Source organism: Symphalangus syndactylus, chromosome 2, assembly GCF_028878055.3.
Source record: "Symphalangus syndactylus isolate Jambi chromosome 2, NHGRI_mSymSyn1-v2.1_pri, whole genome shotgun sequence".
In the NCBI taxonomy this organism is placed as follows: Eukaryota; Metazoa; Chordata; class Mammalia; order Primates; family Hylobatidae; genus Symphalangus; species Symphalangus syndactylus.
The window spans coordinates 111762495-111788040 of record NC_072424.2 but is presented as its reverse complement, the minus strand read 5'-3'; the positions used below and the strand labels follow the sequence as shown (position 1 = coordinate 111788040).

General features: G+C 37.8%; 2 protein-coding genes across 4 annotated transcripts in view; one reads left to right on the top strand and one right to left on the bottom strand.

The window, feature by feature from the left end:
* SLC2A12 (solute carrier family 2 member 12) overlaps positions 1–11558 on the top strand; it is a 61177-nt gene extending 49619 nt beyond the window's left edge. Inside the window, exon 5 of one of the 2 annotated variants that reach the window (XM_055264555.2) lies at positions 8946–11558. In XM_055264555.2, coding sequence (XP_055120530.2) covers positions 8946–9099 — 154 coding nt within the window. In that variant the 3' untranslated portion in view covers positions 9100–11558. Of the gene's footprint in view, positions 1–960; positions 1159–8945 lie in introns of those variants that run through there. The other variant, XM_063631315.1, reaches the window with a different exon arrangement.
* A 1218-nt stretch (positions 11559–12776) lies between these two features.
* Positions 12777–25546, bottom strand: part of TBPL1 (TATA-box binding protein like 1) — a 35673-nt gene continuing 22903 nt past the window's right edge. For both annotated transcript variants that reach the window (XM_055264578.2, XM_055264569.2), the window contains 6 exons: positions 20081–20259; positions 17610–17692; positions 17380–17443; positions 15776–15879; positions 15584–15678; positions 12777–13306 (listed from right to left, as the gene is read on the bottom strand). In XM_055264578.2, coding sequence (XP_055120553.1) covers positions 13227–13306; positions 15584–15678; positions 15776–15879; positions 17380–17443; positions 17610–17692; positions 20081–20215 — 561 coding nt within the window. In that variant the 5' untranslated portion in view covers positions 20216–20259 and the 3' untranslated portion in view covers positions 12777–13226. The remainder of the gene's footprint in view (positions 13307–15583; positions 15679–15775; positions 15880–17379; positions 17444–17609; positions 17693–20080; positions 20260–25546) is intronic.

The window sequence follows — 25546 nt, the reverse complement described above, 5'->3', positions numbered from 1 at the left end:
AAGGCTAATTTTTTTTGATACAGATGAGGCCCTGTTTTCAAAAATATAAAATGAAAATGATTCATTTACAATGGGAAATAAAATTGTGAGGAAGGCTGGCTATATCCTTGGACTAACTAACGTATTGCCTGGCTCTATCCAAGTAGAGGTCAAAATGATTGGATTTCTTGGTGAGCATTAGACTCTGAATAAGGCTATCAATTACAAATACGATTTAAATCATCAATGGCCTCAGATTTTGATAACTCAATGTATCCACCTGTAAACTGGCAACATTCCTCATGGATTCAGGTTTTTCCATAACTGAGATGCCAGGACACCGATGACTTCCAAATCTATTGGTATTCCTCCATTTCTCATCCTTCCTTATGCCTGTTTCACATCAATTATCCATTGCTGCATAACAAAGCATCCCAAATGTTGCAGCTGAAAACAACTATTTCCCATGATTCTTTGGTTTGGCTGGGTGGTGCCTCTGCTTGTTTTGCCTGGGTTCACTCACGTCTCCCTGGGCAGGAGGGCCCACAATCACACGGGACTTGATCACATAGGTGGCAGGTGCCGGCTGTCAATAGGGAGCTTTAGTCCTCCCCATTGGCTTCTCATACTTTAGGAGGCAAAGTGGCTTCCCCACATGTCAAACTCAGGGCCGCTTTCCAAGGCAGTGAAGGCAGAAAGAAGCTGCAAGTCTCTCTGAGTTTACATCAGGAAGACACAAATCACTTTGACCACTTTCTATTGTCAGCACAGGTCCTGAGGCCAGCCTAGATACAACGGGTGAAGAAAGAGACCTAACCTCTTGATGAGATGAAGGGCAAAGAATTTCTGACCACATTTAATCTATCACACCTACTGTTTCTTGAAGTTCTTTTAGCTCATGTGAAACAATCTTCTTTCCTGGATGGCCTCCTGGCTGACGGCTCTAATCTCCTGATTTCTCCTTCTGTTCCTACATTTTAGCTAACTTTGAAGATTCAGCTCTACATCCTTACGCTTTCAGACTCAACTCAAGTACTCATCCTTGAAGCCCTGAGTAGCTCTAGCCCTGGAGAGTAATCCTTTGTCCTAGATTTTCAGTATCTTCTAGCCCTCTTTTCTTCTATACTGCATTGGCTAGAACTCTTGTGGTTTCACCTTGTTAATTAATAAAGTTTTAGTTTCCAGGAATGCTCTGTCCATTATCTTTCTTATGTAATTCCTACAATGCCTACCTAGCTTAATACTGATTTCTGGTAGATGATTAAAAAGTATCCACTGTTCGATTTTATAACTTGTTTTGTTGGCTTCATGGTAAATCCACTTTGTGTATATGCACCTTTGAACTACTCATCTACTAACTCAGGGAGCAAAATTCCTTTAAACATTTTGTGGCCGGGTGTAGTGGCTCACCCCTGTAATCCCAGCACTCTGGGAGGACAAGGCAGGCAGATCGCTTGAACCCAGGAGTTCGAGACCAGCCTGAAAACATGGCGAAACCCCATCTCTACCAAAAACACAAAATATTAGCTGGGCATGGTGGCTTGCGCCTGTAGTCCCAGCTACTCAGGAAGCTGAGGTAGGAGGATCATCTGAGCCTGGGAAGTCGAGGCTGCAGTGAGCTGTGATTGCACCACTGCACTCTAGCCTGGGTGACAGAGTGAGACCCTGTCTCAAAAGAACACACACACAAAAAGTAAAATTTTGTGAATTATTGTGAACAAAAATAACTAAAAAATTGAGGCAGGGAGAAAGTAGCAATTAATTAATTGAATGAAACTATATAGGCCTCCCTTACTATCACAACCCATTGTACTCTCTTAAAAAAGTCAAACTTGAAAGCGGAATGTTCTGTATAAGATTAAGAACTTTCAAATCCTTTCTTTCATATACGGTTGTCAGATTGTATCAAATTGCAAACCAAATGAAAATTCAATGACAGAACTCAAGGAAATCTAATCTTTCTTTCTAGTAGGCTTCCAGAATAAGATATTCCTTAAGAACATATGATGTGGGTATCTAAAACCCAACAGAACTTATTAATTCAGAATTTGGGGTGGGGAAAGAATCTGTCTAAATTATTAAAATTCTGACTTAGGAAATGTTTTTGAAAGAATCACATTTCTGTTACTTTTGAGTCATGCAATTACTCAAACTTAAATCCAGACCCTCTCCAAGAAAGTCATAAATTGCAAATTAGGAGAGGACCAAAAGCCAAAGGTACTGTGGACCTCCAAACAGACTATAGGAGAACTGCAAGGTTTGTAATGAAGAACAAAAATAAAGGCAATTATGAAAGATGAGATGGCAAAACAATTTTACATTTTAAAGTCATCACAGCAGTAGTAATACCTACTAGCTATAAACCATGAGGAAGCCCAGTACTGAGGACAAAAAGGAAAAGGTGCTTTTAGAATTTTTTTTTCAACATTTATTTTAGAATCAGGGGCTACATGTGCAGGTTTGTTACAAAGGTTTACTGCATGATGCTGAGGTTTGGAGTATGAACGACTCTGTCACCCAGGTAGTGAACATAGTACCCAGTAGGTAGTTTTCTAGCCCTTGCCCACCTCCATCTCTCCTCTCCAGTCGTCTCAGTGTCTATTTTTGCCTCTTTATGTCCATGAGTACCCAGTGTTTAGCTCCTACTTATAAGTGAGAACAAACAGTACTTGCTTTTCTGTTTCTGCATTAGTTCACTTAAGAAAATGGCCTCCAGCTCCATCCATATTGCTACAAATGATTTTGTTCTTTTTGATGGCTGTGTAGTATTTCATGGTGTATATATACCACATTTTCTTTATCCAATCCACTGCTCATGGACATCTGGGTTGATTCCACATGTTTGCTATTATGAATAGTGATGCAATGAACATATGGGTTCATGTGTCTTTTTGGTAAAATGATTCATTTTCCTTTGGGTATATACTCAGTAATGAGATTGCTGCGTCACATGGTAGGTTAACTTTTTTTTTTTTTTTTTTTTTTTGAGATGGAGTCTCACTCTGTTGCCCCCAGGCTGGAGTGCAGTGGCATGAGCTCAGCTCACTGTAAGCTCTGCCTCCCGGGTTAACACCATTCTCCTGCCTCAGCCTCCCAAGTAGTTGGGACTACAGGCGCCCGCCGCCATGCCTGGCTATTTTTTTTTTTTTTTGTATTTTTAGTAGAGACGGGGTTTCACCGTATTAGCCAGGATGGTCTCGATCTCCTGACCTCATGATCTGCCCACCTTGGCCTCCCGGTTAACTTTTATTCATGCAATACTAGTGAGCCAGAGGCTCTTCTGAGCTGAACCAACAGGTTGGCAAAAGCTTTTAAAATGACAATGTGAGCAGCCTGGTTTATGTAAATTGACCAAAGTATCTAAAGGATGTATGTTAAACAAGGTTTCCAAGAGAGAAATGTCAGAGACAAAAAAATACAGTAAGTTATCAAATTAGTTAAGGAAATGCGAGGTGGCAGAAAGGCCATGGAACCTGCCTGTGCACAGAAGCTGAGGTGAACTTCAAGAATGAGGAAGGACACTGCTGAGTTAAGAGAGTCTTCATGAATTTACAGTTAATAAAACAATGAATCAACTTTTGTCACCAAGGTAACAGTCCTGATGTAGAAATCCCAATGTCTATTTCTAAGAAAGGAAACTACAATATCAAGTTAACTTCAAACATGATACTACACATTGCTTAGCATTTTCCTCTGTATTTGGAGTTGGGTTCTTCTACCCCTCTTTCTAAAAAGCTGAAAAACAAATATTCTTCCAAGGATGTTAAGTTTCTTATAAAATAAACAGTGACTCAGCTGAGAGGTCAGAAAAGATTTCCGCAATAATGTAATTTGAAAAGATTTTATTTTGAACTTCTGCCTTGCAAGCTACAAACTCAAAATAGGATGTGATGTTTGCCATATTTGCTGTTTCAGCTATGATTTACTTTCCCCCCAAGCTTAAGTGGGCACAAATGGAGAAAGCAAACAACTTAATGTTTTGTAAATATTTCAGTTCTGAGGCAAACTTATTTTTCACTTTTAGCAGTTAATTTGATGGGGCCATTTCTTCATTCATTCATCCATCCAATTCATTTATTCAACAAATATTTATCAAGCATCTACTATGTGCCAGGCACTGATCTAGGTTCTACAATAACATTACCAGCGAGTACAATCACCATGAGATTTCCAGTATGCTGATTAGATAGTAAGTGACTAAAGGACTACTTTCAATTGGGCGGATCTGAGAAGGTTATTCTGAGAGGTAACATTTAAGATAAAACCTGGGTAATAAAGAGCCAATCTTGGAAGATAGGGGAGAAAATCCAGGCAGAAAAAACAGGTAGTGCAAAGGCTAAGTCAGAAACACACTTGACTTGTTCCAGAAATGGAAAGAAGGCTGTAATCTTTGACAGTGAGTTAGGAAGTAGGTAGAGACTAGTGTGCAGGGCTTTGCAGGCTGAGTGAAGAGTTTGGTTTCATTCTAATTGCAGTGGAAGCTACTGAAGGATTTTAAGCAGGGCAGTGACATGATCTGACTTACACTTTACAGTGTGCCATAGTGAGTGTCTGCAGCCATCCAGCTGAAGGAGGCTGGGAAAGCATGCAATTCTAGTGCTGGGTCTCTTTTTCCATCATGACCACGGACCTTAAGTGGCCTTCAATCACATGTGGCAATTACACATATCCCTAGTCTATTAACTCTGCTTCTCTCCTAGACACAAGTTCCAGATCACTTTCTCTCCAGAAACCTCCTCACATCCTCATTCCTCACTGATGGCCTTGCTTCTGACTTCACTGAGAAAATGGACATAATCAGGGGGAAACTTTCGCCACCTTCCACATACACGACCATTCCTCCAGGGCCTATGTAGGAATGCAGTCCTTCCTATGAGAGCCCCCTTCACCCCCTCTCTCCTCTCTCCCTTCTCCGGCACATTCTCCAGCAATTCTCTCGGCTCACTGCTGCATCATCTGCATCTTTACTTACTCCTCATCAGCACAGAAACCTGCTGTGATTCTTTCTCCATCTTTTTTTTTTTTTTTTTTTTTTTTAAAAACAAAGGTCTTTTGGTGCCACTTTTCTCTCCAGCTTTTGCCCTATTTCTTGGGTACTATTTATAGCCAAGTTTTTCTAAAGCGTTGTCTATATTTGCTGTTATCACTTGTGCTTCTGCTCTTTCCATTCTCACAAACCTGCTCCAATGAGACTGTTATGGCCACCCCACTCCTGAAATTACTTTTTAACATCCCAGTTACCTCCATGTTGGTTAACTCTGTGGTCAATTCTCACTCCTCATCTATCCCTAGCATTTGACTGGAGATAGTGCGTTTGGCTGGGGATAGTCCTTCCTGAAATGCTTGCCTCACAGCCTTCTGGGACCCGTCCCCTGGTTGTCTCTTACCTATGGGTCTCTCTTCCTCTGCTTCCTCTCTTAAAGTTGGTGTGCCCTGGGGCTTAGTCCTCTGACCACTTCTCTATCACCCTCACTGGCCAGTTGATCTCAGTCAATGTTACAGGTTTTTGTTTGTTTGTTTGTTTTGAGACGGGGTCTCGCTCTGTTGCCCAGGCTGAAGTGCAGTGGTGCCATCTCGGCTCAATGCAAGCTCCGCCTCCCGGGTTCACGCCATTCTCCTGCCTCAGCCTCCCGAGTAGCTGGGACTACAGGTGCCCACCACCACGCCTGACAAATTTTTTTGTATTTTTAGTAGAGACGGGGTTTCACCCTGTTAGCCAGGATGGTCTCATTCTCCTGACCTTTTGATCCGCCCGCCTAGGCCTCCCAAAGTGCTGGGATTACAGGCGTGAGCCACCGCGTCCAGCCAATTTTACAGTTTTTATCTCATTGATATGACAGGGTCTGAAATTTATGTCTCTAGCTATCTCTCTAGAATTCAAGGCTTGTTTATTTAACTGCTTACTCTACATGTCTTTCCAAATGTCTAACAGATACCTAATACCTCGCATGCCCTAAATCGAACCTGTGATGTTCTGAAACCTATTCTCACAGCCTTACCCACCTCAGTGGATGTCAATGTTATCCTACTACTTGCTCTGGCCACAAACTTTGGAGTCTTTCCTGACTCTTTCTCTCATACTCCACATTCAGTCTATCAGGAAGTTGTGTTGGCTCTTACTTCAAAATATATCCAGAGCCTGAACACCTTCATGGCTGCCCTGGTCTGAGTCACCATGATCTCCATCCTGAATTACTGCAATACCCACTTACTGGTCCCCATTTCTGCCTTTGTCCCCTCCCATCAGTTCTCTACACAGTGGCCAGAATGATCCCTTAAAATGCAATCAAGGTATTCTTTTGCTCCAATCCTCCAGTGGCTCTCCAGCAAGAGCAGAAGCCTTCCAATGCCCTTCCAGCCCTGCACAGCCTGCTAATCTCCCCTTCTTTTCTCACGGCCACATAGGCCAGAGGCTGCATCCCAGACACATCAGGCATGCTCAAGGCTCCAGATCTTGGCACTTGTTTTCTCTACCTCAAATTCTCTTCCCCTAAATATCCACCTGTCTTGCTGCTTCACCTCCATCAGACTTTTCCTGTCCCTCTATTTCAAATCCCAATTGTGTAGCCAACTCTGCACCCACTTTCCAATCCTTCAGTTTTAACCAAAGCAGAAACACTGTATTTTACTTGGTCTACTGTCTATCTCTTCCTGCTATGTTTAAATTCCATGAAGCCAGGGAATTTTGTATATTTTGTTTACTGTTGTTTCCCAACACTTGGAACAATTCCTTGGCATATAATCGAAGCTCAGCATTGAATAGATGAAAAAATATGAATGAAATGGATACAAGAGTAAGGCAATGAAGTAGTCAGGATGACACTGCAAGTTTTAGCTTGAGAAACTGGACAGATGGTGAGATGGGGAAGCCTGAGAGAGGACTAGGTTTCAGGGCTCAGGAGAGAATAGAGCTCGGATTTGGAGATATTGTGAGATGTCCATTAGACATCAAATAGACACATTAGTAGTAGGCAGTTGGATATGTAAGTCTGAAATTTGGAGACTCTAGGGGTTAGAGTCAAATGTGGGTGGCCATCAGCTTATAAGTGGTATTTAAGTCATGAAGCCAGATAAGCTTATCTGGTCAGAGAACAGAGAGAGAAGGGACTAGGCCCAGTTTTGTGCCAACCTTAGAGACCGAGCAAAGAAGAGAGTGTTAAAAGGGACTGAAAAGAAGCCAACAGTGAGGCTGGAGGAAAGTCAGAAGTGTTGTAGGAAGGTGGGACTGGAGAGGCCAGGCACAAAGACAGAGGTAACCACAGGCTTGACAGACTTAGGCTCAGTGGAATGAGAGGACAGAAGCCGACTGATGTGGTTGGAGGACAAAATGGAAGTGAAGTGAAGAAGCAACAGTCCACTCCTTGCATCAATTTTGCTGTGAAGGGGAACAGAAAAGCAGGATGGTCACACCCTAGACTCACTTCCAATCATTGCTTCATTCACAAGCATTCCACTCACCCTCTAACCACTCATCTCTCCAGCCCGCTGCCTCACGTACTGGCACTTCAAGTCTTCAGCCCTACCACGACCTGGAGGCCCACACTCTCCCTTCCTTCCTTACTCTGCTTCCTACTTTCCATGGCCCACCACCAAGGCCACTTCTTTGCGTTTCCCCTTCTCCCTTTACCCTCTTCTCTCTCCCTCCATCACTCAGGCAAACCTTAACTCTGACCAAGTCAACTCTTAGTTTATTTTACCCCTGCATTCAAGGAGCTAAACCTGGCTGAATCAAACACACAACTATGCTGATCGGCTTTGTTTTAAACTTATGACCATAAAACTCAAGTAGCTCTTGAGGAATACCCTGCAATATACCACATTTCCCTGGTGAGTTGACGTTCCTACTTTCGAAGATGATTACTTCACACCAATACTCTTCCCAAGCCTCCAGCACCCCCTCCCACTTCTTCACTCTAATTATTTTGCTTTTTACTTCACTGAGAAAATATGAGACTACCTCGTCCTCCTGCCACAAGATCTACTAACCTACCTACATCTATGCCCACACACACTGCCTTGTTGCAAAGGCCAGTGCTTCCATTTGTACACTGACTGCATCGATTTCCCCCTCCTATGGGATTATCATCTCACACACACACGCACAAAGCTGCAGTATTTCCCATCCTGAAAAAATACCTTCCTCAGATTTCCCTCCAGATACCAACCTGTTTCCCTGCCCCAACTTCTCAGGTCTCTGGGATTCTTTGCAGGGTTCCCTCCCTAACTTCATTCCATTTTCTGATCATTGTCACTGCTTTAGAGACATGCCACCTGTATAATACAGTCTGTCCTCTCCCACCCAACTAAATCCTTTTTTCTCCTTCCCCGTTTATTTCTCATTTGCACTTTTACTACTTCAAGTTATAAGCTTGTCTACCCTCTAAAATCTATGTAAGCTCCTTGGAAACAGGAGTCTTTATCTACTCAACCCATTCTACCTACATATTGTGGCCACTCAAATCATTGGTTAAATCACAGAAAAAGGTATTTGAAAAGGGAGGTTCAAAGGCAGCTCTTCATTTTTAGTAAGGGTAAAATACAATAGCATCTTTTTATGCTGATGGGAAGAATCCTGTAGAAAAATTTGTTAATGCAGGAGTGAGGGATAACATAGAAGAGATATAAATATAGGCACATTGCTAGAGTTTGAGAAATGGAAAAAAATAAGGTCTGGGATGAAACCTCCACTGGTTCTCTGTATGTAATACTATCCTTGGAATCCTTCCCCACAGAGCTGACTGCTGGGATTGTATTCTGAGAAGACACTGTTACCCCTTGCATGAGATTGACCAAAGTCTGTGGCATACTGAATTTCATGATGCAGCAGGATTCTTAATAAAAATATGTATTTATTTTGCATAGCTAAAACATTAAAGCCCCAGGGTGGTTTAAAAAATAATAGCCTACACATTTTTTTTCATGTAAACTAAGAATGACATTTTCATTAGTGCCTCTTTCTCTTTCAGGAACTATGTGAAAAACAACATTTGTTTTATGAGTCATCACCAAGAAGAATTAGTGCCAAAACAGCCTCAAAAAAGAAAACCCCAGGAACAGCTCTTGGAGTGTAACAAGCTGTGTGGTAGGGGCCAATCCAGGCAGCTTTCTCCAGAGACCTAATGGCCTCAACACCTTCTGAACGTGGATAGTGCCAGAACACTTAGGAGGGTGTCTTTGGACCAATGCATAGTTGCGACTCCTGTGCTTTCTTTTCAGTGTCATGGAACTGGTTTTGAAGAGACACTCTGAAATGATAAAGACAGCCTTTAATCCCCCTCTTCCCCAAAAGGAACCTCAAAAGGTATATGAGGTACAAGGTCCTAAGTGATCCCTTTCTTATTCTGAGCAGGATATCAGGTTAAAAAAAAAAAAGTTACTGGCTGGTTTAATACTTTCTACCTTCTTCACAGAGCAGCCTTTGAATAGACTATGTCCTAGTGAAGACATCAACCTCTGCCTTAAGCTATGTATGTACAGAGGCCAGTCGCAGCTTTATTATTCAGACACACAAGTGGTCTGGACATGAGGGTACAGTTTTTGCCTACCAAGACACTACTTGCACTGGATCTTACGCAAAAAAGAACCAGAACACAGTGTGGACAACTGCCCATATATTCTATCTAGATTAGGAGAGGGTCCTGGCTAGGATTTTAGTGGTAATTCCTAGTTACATTCAACAAGTATAAAGATTATAGAGCTTATTTTATGAACTATAAACTACAATTTAATGCAAAATATCCTTTTATGAATTTCATGTTAATATTGTGAAATATTAAAATAATTCTGCAATAGTTGAGAAAAATGAGCATTTTTTTCCATTTTTAAAAAATGCATAGAAAAGACAATTTTAAAATCCTGGGACCATATTTATTTAGAAGTAGCTGTTAGTAAAACATTAGAAAAGGAGTCAGGCCATTAGGTTATTTATCCAAATCTCTAAGCAATTAGGTTGAAGTTATTGTCAAGCCTAGAAAAGCTGCCTCCTCGTAAGGCTTTCATGACAATGTATAGTAATCCACAGTGTCCTGCAATTCTTCACACTCCTCAGGAATATCACTACCTCAGGTTACGGTACACAGGCTATAATTGATGATGACTTTCAGATGACTGAAGACACAATAAATGACATTCAGACATCAGGACAATTCCCATGTTCTTCTCTATGATGGCCCCCTGTACCAACAATGTGGGTTTCACCTACACAACAATGAACTGTGCTCTACTTCTCCAATTGATTTTAAAGACTTGGTAAGAGGTCTTACTAATAAAATTTGGGTATGATAGAAAATCTACAATCAAATCTTGAACCAAATAACATGTTAAATTACTAATAAGTGATGGAAGACACACAAAAAACTTAAAAGCACAAAGAACCTAATTTGAAAAAGAATTTTAAAATATGATTAACCTGAAGAAAAGAGAATCCTAGGAGCCAAAGCTCCTTTTTATTTAGCTTGGAATTTTCCTATTGGTTCCTAACAAACTGTCCCAATATATAAGGAAACATAATCTACTACATTCCTTTATAACAATGTGGAGAGACTATAAACCTATGTAAGTAGTAAAACTGTATCAGAGACTCAGGAGACTGACTAAAAGGCCTGGATCTGCAGTGTATTATCTGTATAAAAATTGGCAGGGGGAAGCTAAAAGGAAAGGAGATTTGAGATCTCAATTCTATCATGGTGTATTTCATATGCAAATCAGAGCATGCATTGTTTTTTGTTTTTGAAAAGAGAAGGGAAGTGTGTTCTGCCCCACGTTTCCTTCCGTGTTTATAGTTCAAACACTATATATATACTTCAGGTATTTTTTTGTTTAGCTCTTCATTATAAATGGGCAGGAAATTGTTTATCAACCTAGCCAGTGTATTACTAGTGACCTTGACTTCAGTATCTCGAGCATTCTTTTATATTTTTCTTTTATTATCCTGAGTCTGTAACTAAATAATTTTGTCTTCAAATTTTTATCCAATATCCATTGCACCACACCAAATCAAGCTTTTTGATTTTCAAAAATAAAAAGGGGGAAATACTTACAACTTGTACATATATATTCACAGTTTTTATTTATAAAAAAAATTTACAGTACTTATGGAGAGCCAGCAGAAGACATCAGAGCACTCACTTCTTCCTATCTTTGTTATGGTTAGCGAATTACCCACGGACACTGTTAGGTAAGGCTCACTGGGCAGCCCTGAAAACAGACCCGGTCACACTGTCTTTACCCTCTCCCTTCAGATAAAGCACTTCGATTAGCTATTGATCTGCCCAGTTTTCAAGTCATGCGAATACTAAAAAGGTTACATCATCTGGATCTGTACCTTGGCTATATAAGCATGTTTTCCCCCATTCTATATTTCTTTTTTTGGTGAATATTGCAAAACAGGAGGTGACTTATTACTGTTAATTAAAACTAAATGAAAAATGTCAAGTCTTTAAAACAGTGAGCTTGTAACTCTTTCATGTAATTTTATTCTCTATATTTATGAGTTTGGCTATCCTACTGAATCTTAAATTAAAGGAAATAAACACTTTTTTTTTTAAAAAAAAGGAAAAATAAAAGTCTAAAAATCTCAATGAAATATTTCACAAGAAGGAAAAATGTAAGTTAGCCTTTGCTTTCCACCTTGGAATAAGAAGCAGGTTAGGGAAGGCATTGAGAAGAAAAAAGATAAAAATAATATGTGTTCTTCAGTGCAGTGCCTAAGCTAGGTTTTCAAGATTTTATAATACAGTAAGGAAAACGTACTATATATGGAGGTTAGGATGTTGCAATTTTTCCACAAAGGTTTAAAAACATTTTGGAAATACAAGTTTTTGTGGAACATTGTGTTGGAATATTGTCTCCATTAAGTTTCTCCTGAGAAGCTAATTGGACTCTCCACTCAGCTTTATTTCTAGGTATAATCACTGTTGATTACACTAAACTCCTAAACCTAAATGACAGGGCACAACTACAGCTTGATCTTGTATTACCACATCAGGGCTCCTGGGTGAGCCAGAGACACTGTTTCATAAATGCGTATTTATTATAACTTTAAGAGTAGCAATCTCATATACTGAATAGTCACTCTAACTCCATTAAATAAGATACAGCAAGGGGAAGGACAGTATCGCACAAAATGGCTTTCAAATTCAAGTGGGGCTATTTGATAATTACATTGTGGCACAGAGGCAGCTTGTGGGCACTTCTTGTTAAAACATCTCCATGTTACCAACTTCTGACAAGACTCTTAGTATAGGCTTGGGCACCAACCCAAGATTAAAGTCAAGAACCTCAATCACTTCTCTACAACTACAGGTGTTGAGTCTTTCCAGAAAAACAAAGGTCCAAATGAGGCACCATTCATCACAGCTTCTTTCTCATGTCAATCTAGTGGGTAAGAGGTTTCTCTTCTTAAAACTACAATTTCTTAACCTTTACAAGTTATTTAACATTTTCTATCATATTAAATTAGCAACATAAAACATTATCCTTTATCTGTAAACTTCTAATCTGGTTCCCTAGAGTTTATATACACGTTTTTATTTCTAATCTGCAAGAAGAAAAATTCCTATTTGTTATTTGGTAACAGGGCATTAAAAGATACTATACACATGTGGTGCATATATATATATATATATATGTATATATATATATACACACACACACACACAAAACACTTCAAAAAGAAGCCAACACACTTTAGCCGAAGTCTTAAGCTTGCATAGATTTTAAAAAAAAGAAGTATGAATACAATTTTTGTTAAAATAGAAAATGGGGAATAAAAGTTACAGAATGGATATGAAGAAAGATCTTTTCCAAACTTTTATTTGTGCACATTCAATTGAAAAAGATAACTTTTACAGGTTCTTTGGTGCCCATATTCAGCATACAAAAATGTAAAAGACTATTCACAAATAAAACACATTAGCTCAAAATGGAAAAAAATAACAATGACAACAATAAAACAATCTAAGGTAGTGCACACTGTGACAGCTCTGCTTATGGGGACATGAGAATTACTGCGAAAATAAATAGAATGTCCTTTTGTAAAAGCAGCAATGTCATGTCTTGTAAACTTCCTTTTATATTACAGCAAGATTTGGAATAAAATCCAAAGGGACTGGAGCTTACACTGTAGCCGTGAATGAATAAAAGAGTCTATTTCCTCAATTACTGTTGGTCCAGTTTTCCTTTTGAGTCCAATGTGCAGCAGGTTTAAAAGGTGCTCAGTTAGAGATTCTAACCAATTAAGTGGTGAATTATAAAATTTCCTTCCTGCTTTCAAACACAAATGGGTAAATCTGTTCCACGGCAGTAGCGACAGCCTTTACATTGGGCCCTGTAACAAACACAATGGAGGAAGGAGTGAGAAGAGTTGGAACACGGAGCACTAGGAAAAACTGATTTTCCAGAATTAAAAATATTCAAGTGGTATAGAATATCAAGTTAACTGTTTAAAAAAAAAACTACACATAAAATTATACACATAGCCTTAATAAGTAAAAATAATACAGATTTTGTTCTGGGCAATTAAAGGACATATGAAACACAAAATGAGGTTATTCACTTTGTTTTAGGGCACCAGACTGAAAAAAAACTGCATACAAACTATCATGGACTAATATAAAAAGCACTGTAATATAATATGTACATGAAAGGAAGGAGTAACAAATGGGACTAGATAACAGCTATCCTTTAAATCACTGTCATCTGGCTTCTGGTTAGGCTACAACAGAGGCTCACGAATACGGAGGAACACAGCAGAGTGAAACAAAGCTGCTACCAAAATGTTGGGAAACCAGAATGCTGTTTTAAAATATATGATTTAAAAATCTCCACAGATTTACCACCACGGGGTATCCACATATTTATTACCAATCTGGTCATTTCACCCTCAGAGCTTATACAAGTCAATAGAAAACAAAAAAAGCACAAGGCTAGGAGCTGACCATGCTTTATGCTAATTCTTGAACAACTTTATAAAAATGTAATCTTTCATTCAAATCACTAAAAAGAAACATAAAAAAGGACAATGAAACTATTCTCATAAAATTTATTTTGAATAAAAATGGCTTCACCAATACACACTTACCTCTTTGAAAGATCCAGGAAACTAACAAATCCATCCACTGTAAACTCTTTGAAGGTCCTAACCACATCCTATCTTGGTCAGGTCCTTCCTGACTCACTTTACCCCCACGCTGCTATGCTTTGCTCATGGAAACCAATTCAGTAACATTTCATAGGATATTCCTGATCTAAGTAAATAATGCATACTACTTAACCAAGTCAATTGTCTTCAGTTTGTTATTGTTTTGTTTAATATCTAGTAACTCAGTAAATACAGAGTTTTACATATGCATTGTTTTATTATATACTTAGTAGAGATTGATCAATAGGCTTTGGGGCTTCTCAGACATCCAGGCTCCAAAGTGTAGAAACAGAGAGCTGAAAGAAGGGAACAAACAGACTCATCTCCTATCATCTCATATTTAAGATGCAGGTGGGATCTTGGGAACACGTTTTGAAAGTCCCCAAGGAAGATGGAAAAACCCATGGGATGAGTCAAAACTAAAGTTTGTTTGTTGAGAGACTAAATTATTTTCCTCTACGGATTGAAGAAAGAAAAAACAAAGCTCAAGGACATTAAAGACATTTTCTTTAATTCTTTTTTGCCTAAGGTTGGGCCTGACTCCCAAGCAATGCCTCCGTACAATTTATAATCATACTACCATTAAAATGTCACACAGCATGCTAATGCTACCCTTTGACATGAATGCCTAGTTTTCTGAAACCACCCTTTCTCCAAATAAAGATTCAAAAGATATAGCAAGACAAACATAACAAACAGGTACCAATTATATTTAATATTTTGCTTATGTAAAACCTCTGTGAAATTTATAAAATGAGTTTCTGAGAATTTTAAATGTAAGATATCATGAATTTACAAAAAAAAATACTATGGATACATATACCAGAATATATATATATATATATATATGTATTTTTTTTGAGACAGAGTCTCACTCTGTTGCCAGTCTGGAGTGCAGTGGTGCAATCTCGGCTCACTGCAACCTCTGCCTCCTAGGTTCAAATGATTCTCTTGCCTTAGCCTCCCGAGTAGCTGGGACTACAGGCGTTCACCACCACACCCAGCTAATTTTTTGTATTTTTAGTAGGACGGGGTTTCACCATGTTGGCCAGGATGGTCTTGATCTCTTGACCTTGTGATAAGCCCGCCTCAGGCTTCCAAAGTGCTGGGCTTACAGGCATGAACCAACGCACCTGGCCCACCAGAATATTTTTAAAGCTCTACACTGGAAACTTTGTCCAATAAGAATGAATGATCTACATACAACTACACAGAATATAATATAGATGAAACTCACTAAGATAATGCTGAGTGAAAAAAGACACAAAATAGTATGTGTAACATTTATAAATAGTACAAAAGTAGGTAAAATGCATCTACAGTGTTAAAAGTCAGGAGACTGGTTCCTCTTAAAGGGCAGAAGTGACTGAAAGGAACAAATCACACATTATTTCTATCTTGGTATGAGCATCTTGTATCATTCAATCCATAATTGACAAGTTTGGTTTCAATATCATAGAATACCTGTTACTGTGATACTTCCTGTCGAAAAAATCTGTAACGTAGCTCTTAGAGATTTTATCCGATAGCACACAGCAGGATGAAGTTCAGGTTCGTAACTACACAAAATAAGCCACAATTAATATAAATATTTATACCCTGACTAGTAATTTCAAATTTGGTAATTTATCAAGATAAATTGCTTCAAAGACTTACCTGGCATGAGGTCTATTGTTCTTTGTGAATTCTGGCAAACGGATTTCAAATGGCATGTTACACACTGCCAGAACGTTAACAACCTTAAAATCTGTAAATATTACCTTTAGGAGAGAGGTAAAACTCAATAAATTTATTTTGAAACAAACAAAAAATCTGCTCATCATGGCAATCCTTAATAACCATCAATCCTTAAAAACAAGAGCAAACAAGATAAAACAAAAACATTTTAAGTGTATGTTTAGTACTGTAAGTTGCGTAGCATGGAAAGCTTTAATTCAGTTTTTTAAAAAGCTCAAAAACTCCATTAAAAAATTAAAATCTGAGGTATTTGCATGATTAAACAGTATGGGTCTTTCTAATTATATGTTTAATTATTTAATACTTTAAGTAAAATATTTAAAACTACTGAGAAAGGAGAGAGAATAGTGAGGGAGAAAATTTAAGTCCAGGTCATCCTGCTAGAGTAAAAATGGAAAAGATGTCACTTTAAAGTCAGTAAATACAGAGTGTACACTGGGCTCCAAAAGTTAGCTGTTTTTCTCATATGCAATAAGGCAAAATGACATTTCTGTGAGATTAGCTAGATGTTTATTTTCTTTCTGGGGATAGAGTGATAAAGTTGTTTCTAACTAATTGGGATTTCTCTCAACACTTCTGTTACACTAAGAAAAGAAGTTCCAAGGCTGAAAATAATGCTCTTAACATTAATAACTTTGGCCACTCCTACCAACATCTTCAACGTTTCATCTCATTATCTTTTCAAACATTCCTCCTAAAACCACAATTTTGGGTGAGCAAACTATCCTTCAACTCAGCCTTGCACACAGCAGTTGTGCAAAGCCAGGAAACCGCAAAGTGGCAGCACTCTCAAATCACAGTACAACTCAAGACTCTCTCTACCGCCACCCTCCTCAAGCACCAACCCCCCACTCCCCACCAGCCGTTCAGTCTCTTCCTATCACCCTCTACTTCAGAGAGACTGAGTCATCAGAGGGAAAGGTAACTTCCTATCCCCACTTCTACAAACTTGTCTCAATCCCAAACAGCCTTGCCCTCATCTTCAGGGACCATTCTCATCTTTATCTTTCATTTATTCATCATTTGCAAGTGACCTAGCAAGTCCATAATATGTAATCATTTTATTCAAAGGTATACCTCTATCAAGTTATAGTGATGAGGCTGACATGCCAGTGACAGTCACGTTACAAGTGGGAGAGTCCGCCAGCTGGTGTGTCCCTGTCAACGGCCTCTGCCATTCTGTATTCACCACTCTGACCTGGCATTCTTGAGATGACCAAAAACCATTTTGTTTGTGTACGTCAGAGGTGAAAACACTTAAAAGAGTTGAAAAGGAAATTAACTTGTGAGGAAACAAGTCTCTTTATGGAAAGGAATTAGGGAAAAAGCTAGGATCCTTTACAAATACCCACATGGCCAAATTTTGCTACTAATTTTCACACTGAAGGGCAGTATTAAAAAACCTAGAAAAAGTTTAATCATAAGAATAGTATGTATAGTGATTTCGAGTCTATTACAATTTTTAATTCTACAAAAATAAATCCTTGAATATTTGTAGTTTAGTTACGGTTCGAAAACGTTACCTGAAAACCTAGTTTCTGCAGACTGCGGGCTAAGCGTCTGGCACCAAATTTAGCTTCTTCTTCACTACGGTTTTAAGGAAAGAAAAAGATTATCAGTTACACAGGAAATAAATTTTATACTGAGGAACATAACAAACTTTACATATGATTTTGCTGTTAAGTCTAGGAAAATGTTCTTTCCATGAGGGAAAAAGTAAAAAATAAAAATAAAAAACCCAAGTAGCATTTACCTTGTTGCTCCAGTGCAAATAATTTTTCCTGAGGACCAAATTGTAGCTGTAATTCTAGGTTTTCTAAGCTTCATTAATACTTTCTGGGGGAAAAAAAATCTGATTACCTCATAAGCATTATTTTTCGCATAAGATTCTGTTCTATATAGTCATATTTATGTCCAAATACTACTCTCCAAGCTTATCCAAGACTGCAATAACTGGTCTCCAAATCACCCACTCTGAAATCAAGTACAATACTGAACACAAAGAACATATTAATCCAAAAAGACATTTGATTAATTAAAAATACAAGGTGTACAGAAATCTCTCTATACACTTGAAATCAATGTACTCCAAGTATATGAACAATTCAACTCTCATTCCACCCCAGTCACATAACTGGAACTTGCATGGTTCCTCACACACACCGAATCTGTTCATGCCTCAGAAGCTTTGCGGTAGCTGTTGCTTTCATTTGGAATATTATCCCCTCAATATTCTCACTTCATTCAGGTCTCTTACCAGATGTCACCTCCTGAAGAGAGGCCCTCCCTAATCATTTCCCTGAAACACCCATCCCTTCATCGCTTTCTAATTCCTAACTCTGCTTTCTGCTGCTTCATGGTACCCATCACTACTTTATATTGCATCCTAGAGTTGAGATGCTTATTACATACTCAAGTTCAACATCGGCATCTTGAATAAAGGAGAAACGTTGGAGCTGGAGATGTAATTAGAAATTCATTAGCTTTGGAAGGCATTTAAAGCTATAAGTTACAATGAAATAACTACAGAGTGTGTATAAATAGGTCAAGGACTAAGCTCCAAGAAAATATGCAAATTTAAATTTTCATTCCAACTTTTCATTAATGGAAATATTTGTTAGATGCTCATTCTATGTAAGAAAGACATAAATACTCACTGACTAACATATAAATGAATCAGACGTTTCTGCTTAAAATTTTTGTTACATTTTGTGTTCTTCATTCTCTGTCATATGCCATATTATCAAACAAGAATGCTATTAAAACTGGGCAGACTCAAAATTTACCAAAGATTAAGATAAAATTTGAACTAAAATACATTATAAAATTTCATATACAAGTGACTGAGAAACACTTGACTGAGTTTATCCTACATTTAATTGTCTCTCACCACCACCAGCTTGTCTATCAACTCAGATTTTTCAATTAACCTTCCTTAAAAAAATTACTTCTTTTCCATATGTCATGCTGAAGTACCAAAGCAATGTTAGGCATATTCCTCTCTGAACTTTTGAGCAGACATATTTATTACTTTTCTAAAGGAAAGATGGGATTGCCGACAAACTTGAAAATCTTTGTGAGTCACTGAAATTTTTAATTGAATTTAATTTCTCTTTACTTAGTTTCTAGTACTAAGAATGGAGGCTGAGGCAGGAGAATGGCGTGAACCCGGGAGGCAGAGCTTGCAGTGAGCTGAGATCGCGCCACTGCACTCCAGCCTGGGCGACAGAGCGAGACTCCGTCTCAAAGAATTAATGACGGCCAGGCATGGTGGCTCACGCCTATAATCCCAGCACTTTGGGAGGCTGAGGTGGGTGGATCACGAGGTCAAGAGATTGAGACCATCCTGGCCAACACAGTGAAATTCCATTTCTACTAAAAATACAAAAATTCGCTGAGCGTGGTGGTGTGCACCCGTAATCTCAGCTACTCGGGAGGCTGAGACAGGAGAATTGCTTGAACCCAGGAGGCAGAGGTTGCAGTGAGCTGTGATCGTGCCACTCCATTGCACTCCAGCCTGGCGAAAGAGTGAGACTCTGTCTCACTAAAAAAAAAAAAAAAAAAAAAAAGGTATCCTGGCATCTAATTTTTACAGCTAAATAGAGCCTTGAGATACATTCTTAATTTTCATAATAAACGTGTAAAATACATATTCATCTCATCAATCTTTGGTTTATAATGACATCCAATGTCTTTTATAATGTTAATCTCAAAACACTAAGGTTTTATTATTACTTATTAATATTCAGGCTTTAAAATATTACAGGTTTAAATTTTAAGATGTCCAGGTTAAGATATAAATCATATTATTTTCAGCAGTTTGTTATGAAAGAAAACCATTTACCTTAGTTAAAGAATATGACAATTAAAATATTATAAAAATTATAATATATATTAAGGCATCATTCAAATGTAATTATATTTGAATAGGTACACGTGTGAATATAAAGGTCCCTTTCTTCAGTTAAAATCAATTGAGAGAACAATAAAATGTCTCTGTAACCAATGAGTTCTTTGCTGATTCAGGTACCAGCACTCTATGTACAAAAGCTTGCACCTCCATGAGAGGAGGGATTGCTTTTACAGGGCTCACTTCTGTATCCAGGACAACCAGCACATGGTAAGGTGCTCATAAACCATCTGTAGAATGAATACATTTTAGTATCAGTCATAGAACTATAAAATTAGGCTATGTAGTACAAATACGAAAACTCAGATACTTACTCCAACATCACGTTTATAAATTACATTTGCTCCTTCCAAAGCAATCTTCCTTAAGTTTAAATGACATCTTGTTCTAAAAACACAGACTACATTTGTAATTAGAATGTCCAATGCAACATCACTGTCTGCATCCATTGGGGTGGTTTTAAAATTTAGCTTTCCACCACGAAGATCACATCCTGAGAAATAAAACAAAATAAAGTCATTAAACTTAAATGTTGTTAATTCACTTTTCACAATTTTGAAATTGAAATGTAAAAAATGAATCCATATTATTTATTTTTCAAATGTTGCTAGAATCAAATCATGTCCCTGGCCAGGCACAGTGGCTCACGTCTGTAATCCCAGCACTTTGGGAGGCCAAGGTGGTTGGATCATCTGAGGTCAGGAGTTCGAAACCAGACTGGCCAACATAGTGAAACCTGGTCTCTACTAAAAATACAAAAATTAGCCAGGCATGATGGTGCATGTCTGTAATCCCAGCTACTAGGGAGGCTGAGGTGGGACAATCACTTGGAATCCAGGAGGCAGAGGTTGCAGTGAGCCGAGATCGTACCACTGCATTCCAGCCTGTGAGACAGAGTGAGGCTCTGTCAAAACAAACCAAATCATGTCCTTTCTTCTCCCCACTAAAAATGTCATTTTAAAAAAAACTAACACGACATCTAATATATTTCAAAATCTAGGCCTAACTTTCATTCCTTAAACTAAAAAGTAACTTTTACTTGCCAGGAGCTTGCCAGACTTATCTCCTGCTATTCACCTCTACAAACACTATGTTCCAGGTGTACCACAGCAATGACAAATCCCCAAATGCACCACATTCAAGGGTTGGACTCTGGTCCCAATGTCTAACCATTAGCGGCATACAACCCTTCTCATGCAACTTGCTGGTACTATAAAAAATACGACATACTTCTATTTCAAGCAGAGTAATTGACTTAAGTTTAAAGCAGCAAAAATATGAATAACATTTACTACGAGACTTTTCTCATTACTAACCATTCATTCATTATTTTCTTTCTGAACACCTATACACTGAAGATAATGGAGGCAAAAAAATGATTAAGGCAGTCTTTTGTCGTCAAGGAGTCTGCAAACTTGGGTATATAGGAGAAGCTCTATCAAATAATTTGCATAATACCATTTTTATCGAGATCAGAATCTTCCAACATGTATTTGCCGAGACTCCTATGATTTATACAAACAAACAAGCCCCAGTTTTTACTAAGTATGTGACCCATGACCCAGCTAAAAAATTCTCTCTTTGCGTTTTCACACTTCAAAAAATAAACGGCAATTTGACTTAACTCACAAAAAGATCAGAAAATGGTAAAAACATACTATACTTGTCTTTAAAATTCCTTGCAGCCACAATGTAAAAAACTAGTATTCTTTATAATAAGGATTCAAATTATTATATAACTAGAACAGTGAAGGGGCCAAGAGTCTAAATAAAGAAGGTCTTGTTTCTCTGCCTTTCAGTTTCTGATAGAACACAGTGGCAAACCAGACCAAGACTTCTGACACCTCTATAAGACCATATGGCATTCAACTCTGTGTATCAACTGTACCTCAACTTCATTATATTTTTTCACTCTTATATTCCCATATTCCCTTCAATCTGTGTATCTTTTTGTTTTTCTGTTCTTTGTGCATGTTTGAGCTACCTCAAATAATTTTTATGTATGAGGAGTGAGGCAGGGGTGACAATAGGAACTGATAGATAGATATATAGGCAGACAGACTAAAAAGCAGAGGCACAGGGCCAGTTTATTACCATTGGTCTTAGCACGTGCAACATCTGACTCATCACTTAATAGCTATCAGAACTTGGGCAAGTTATGTAACCTGTGTCTCAGTGTTCTCATATATAACATGGAACAGATCATGCCTACCACAGAGCAGTGTTGTGAAAATTATATAATGTATGAAAAGTACTTAGCATATATATCTAGGATATTGTAACAGTAAATGACAGTAATTATTGATGAAATAAGTTCAAATCAACAGGCAGAGGATTTCTTAGCACTACTTCCCATGATTACATCAGAGCCCAGTTACTGAGCCATCTGGACAGCAGCAGGTTTTCTGCTAGGCTCCTGGCTGCTTACCCCAACATCCATTCCACCCTGACTTCATAATGATCAGAGCTCAGATGTTTAGCTGAGTACAATGTGGCAGAAATAAAATACTATAGATGTTAGCCTCCCTGGCAACAACTGGTATAGCCAACTGGCCACCTGAATATGTTCCGGTCAACGAGACATAAAATAAAATGGTTATGTATCTTCTGGGAAGTCTACTTAGGGCAACCAACTAAACCAGCAAGGGCTCCTTTGCCTTTCTGTCTTTTTTCATTCTTGCTGTCTAGAGGTTGGAGATGAGAGCTAGAGCTCAAGTAGCCAATTTTGCACCACGAGACAATGAGGATGAGGATGGTGGAACAACAAGATAGAAGCAGCCTGGGCCCCTGACGCTGTGAATCTCCTTATTATCCCTGTTCTTCTTAATTCTAGACCTCATGAGTATGAGAGAAAAATCAGTTTCCCTCATGTTGGATTTCTGTGATATACAGCCAAACCTAATCCTAACTGTTGCACATCCCTTGAGGATAAGCTACCACAAGGCAACTACTGAAGAAGAAACTTCATGCGAATCAACTATCAAATTTACTATTTTACTTGTTTTTATATCAAACAGGAGAAAACAAATTGACTCAGATTTACTACTTTGAGTTCTACTCTACTCTGAATTTACTATTTTGAGTTCTGCCTGAGGGGACAACACTAAGGACGATATAAGTAAAACTAAGTTAAGAAAAAAAAGGGTAAAGCAAATCTGTGTGAATGCAAAAAAGAAGACTTGAAATTCAAAATTGATGATTTTTCAGCATTTCAGCAACTTAAATTTTAAAAATAAGATCATGGGAATAGTTCATCATAAGTTACTAAGTATTCATATTTTATAATATGAATAACCTGACAAGCAGGCTCAGAAAAGATTGCTTTAATAAGTTTTCAATTAAAGATGCAATATAAAAAGTCAATACTTTTTTAAAAGAGGCAACCTACATAAAAGACCACATTTTTCAAAGCATGAAAAAAGGCCCACTTGCAATCAGTTCATCTATCTTGTAGAACAAGAGCACAGAACTGGATATTAACAAAGATTTACTTTTTAAAGCTAAACATATTATATCCCTTTTCAATAGGATAATTAGAATGACAGTCCAATGAAACAGACAAATCTCAATTTCTTTTCTTTCTTTTTTTTTTTTTTTTTTTTTTTTTGAGACCAAGTCTCCCTCTGTTGCCCAGGCTGGAGTGCTGTGATGCGATCTTGGCTCACTGCAACGCGATCTTGGCTCACTGCAACCTCCGCCTCCTGGGTTCAAGCAATTCTCTGCCTCAGCCTCAGGCACCCACCACCATGCCCAGCTAATTTTTGTATTTTTAGTAGAGACAGGGTTTCACCATCTTGGCCAGGTTGCTCTTGAACTCTTGACTTAGTGAGCCACTGCCTCGGCCTCCCAAAGTGCTGGGATTACAGGTGTGGGCCACCACGCCAGGCTGACAAATGGCTCAGTTTCTACAAATCATCTGATTGCCTAACAGGTCCCTTGTATTTTTAAGTGTAGTGACATAATTTATCGATGGGCTAAACACGTCTATCTAACTAAATATTAGTAGTTTAAAGGCTTAGGTTATTCTTGAAAACACAGACTCACCACTTTGTTTAAACTAAAACAAGAAGAACAATAAAACAGCTAAAGGAAAGATGGAAACTAATTCCCAGAAGGGAATATTCCAAATTGTTTATGACTATAATGGTACCTACACTTAAACATCAGAATCACCTATTTCCCCTACTAAATTCTAAGCTTCTTGAGGTGAAAGACTGTTTTATAGGTCTATATATTTCCACGGCTCAACATCTTATCTGACACATTGTAAATGTTCAATTATTTGGTGTATGAATGCTATGAAATCCAACATTTCAAACTCCTAACTATATTAAATTTCTCGTCTACCTAGAATTCCAAATTATTTCTTTTAATTCTAAGCATGGAAAAAAAAAAAAAACTGTTAGCAAGGCTGAAACTATTTCCAAAGCCACCTATTTTCACTGAATGCAAAAGAGTTAACGATCTTTTTTTCCTACAAGCCCTTTGACACAACATTCATGAAAATGCATATACAGTATACTTCATTATATTTCATGGTGGTTTATACATGACTTTTTTTAACTGGTTGTATAGATTCCAAGGGGAAGGTGTTTAAGCAACTCCACCAAAAATACAGCATTTGAAAGCGACATTTAAACTCACAAGGCTATTAAGCCTGCTAACCATGGCACTACCATATATTTAAGATATGCAAAAAGGCAAAAAGAACACAATGAACATCTATGTACCTATCACTCAGCTTAAAAAATAAACATTACAATACAACTGATGCCTCCCCACGCAGTTCTTCCAAATCACATCCTCCTCACCTTTCCCTCCAGAGAAAGCCTCTACTTTCAATTGCGGTCTTATCATTCTCATATATTTCTCTTAAACTTGTTATACATACACAGTATTATGTTCCTAAATCCAATTAATTCTTGATTTTTAAAAGACTATTGATGAATCTGGTTTGCTAATACTTCATTTAGTTATTGGGTAGAATTAGCCTATACTCTTCCTTTCTTGTATTGTCCTTATCTGGTTTGAGCATCAAGATTATACTAGACTCATTAAACAATTTAAGGTGGCTTATTTCTTTTTTCTTTCTTTCTTTTTTAATTCTCTGGAAGACAGGTTAGAAGACGTTACCTGAAGATTATCTGGAACTGTTTCTTGTTTGATAAATTTTTAAAGACAATTTCCAATTTTTAAATTAGATTGAATTTAAACTTTTAAATTCAATTTCTTTAAGAGTTTTAAAATAATTCATGTCTCTGTTTTCTTCAAGTCTATTTTGCTAAATTAAATTTTCCATTTCTTCTAAATTTTAAATTTTACTGGGCATACAATTCTTCATGGTTGTCTTAATAATCTTTTAAGGTCTCTGTTGTAGCCTACTTATCCTTTTTTCATTGTAGTATCATTTATTCCTGCTTTTTATTGCTCTCGTCAATCTTGCTTTTCCACTTTGGTTTCTTCCCAGAACAAACTATCAGTAGCTGATCCTCTCTAGTGAATTTTTTGCCCATGTCCATTGTTTCCTTCCTTCCACAGATTTAATATATTCTTTTTCTAATTTCTTACATGAAAGTATTTAAGTTGAATACTTAATAGTTTTTAACTGTCTTTTCTTGTATAAACATTTAAGACAATTATAACCCAGTGTCTTAGGTGTGACTGAAGTTGGATATGTGTTTTCATTATCCCTTAATTCTAATGATATTAAAATTCATTTTTTTCTTAGACTAATCATTTATTTAGCACTTCTTTGCATTTACTAGTAATTGAGGAAATGC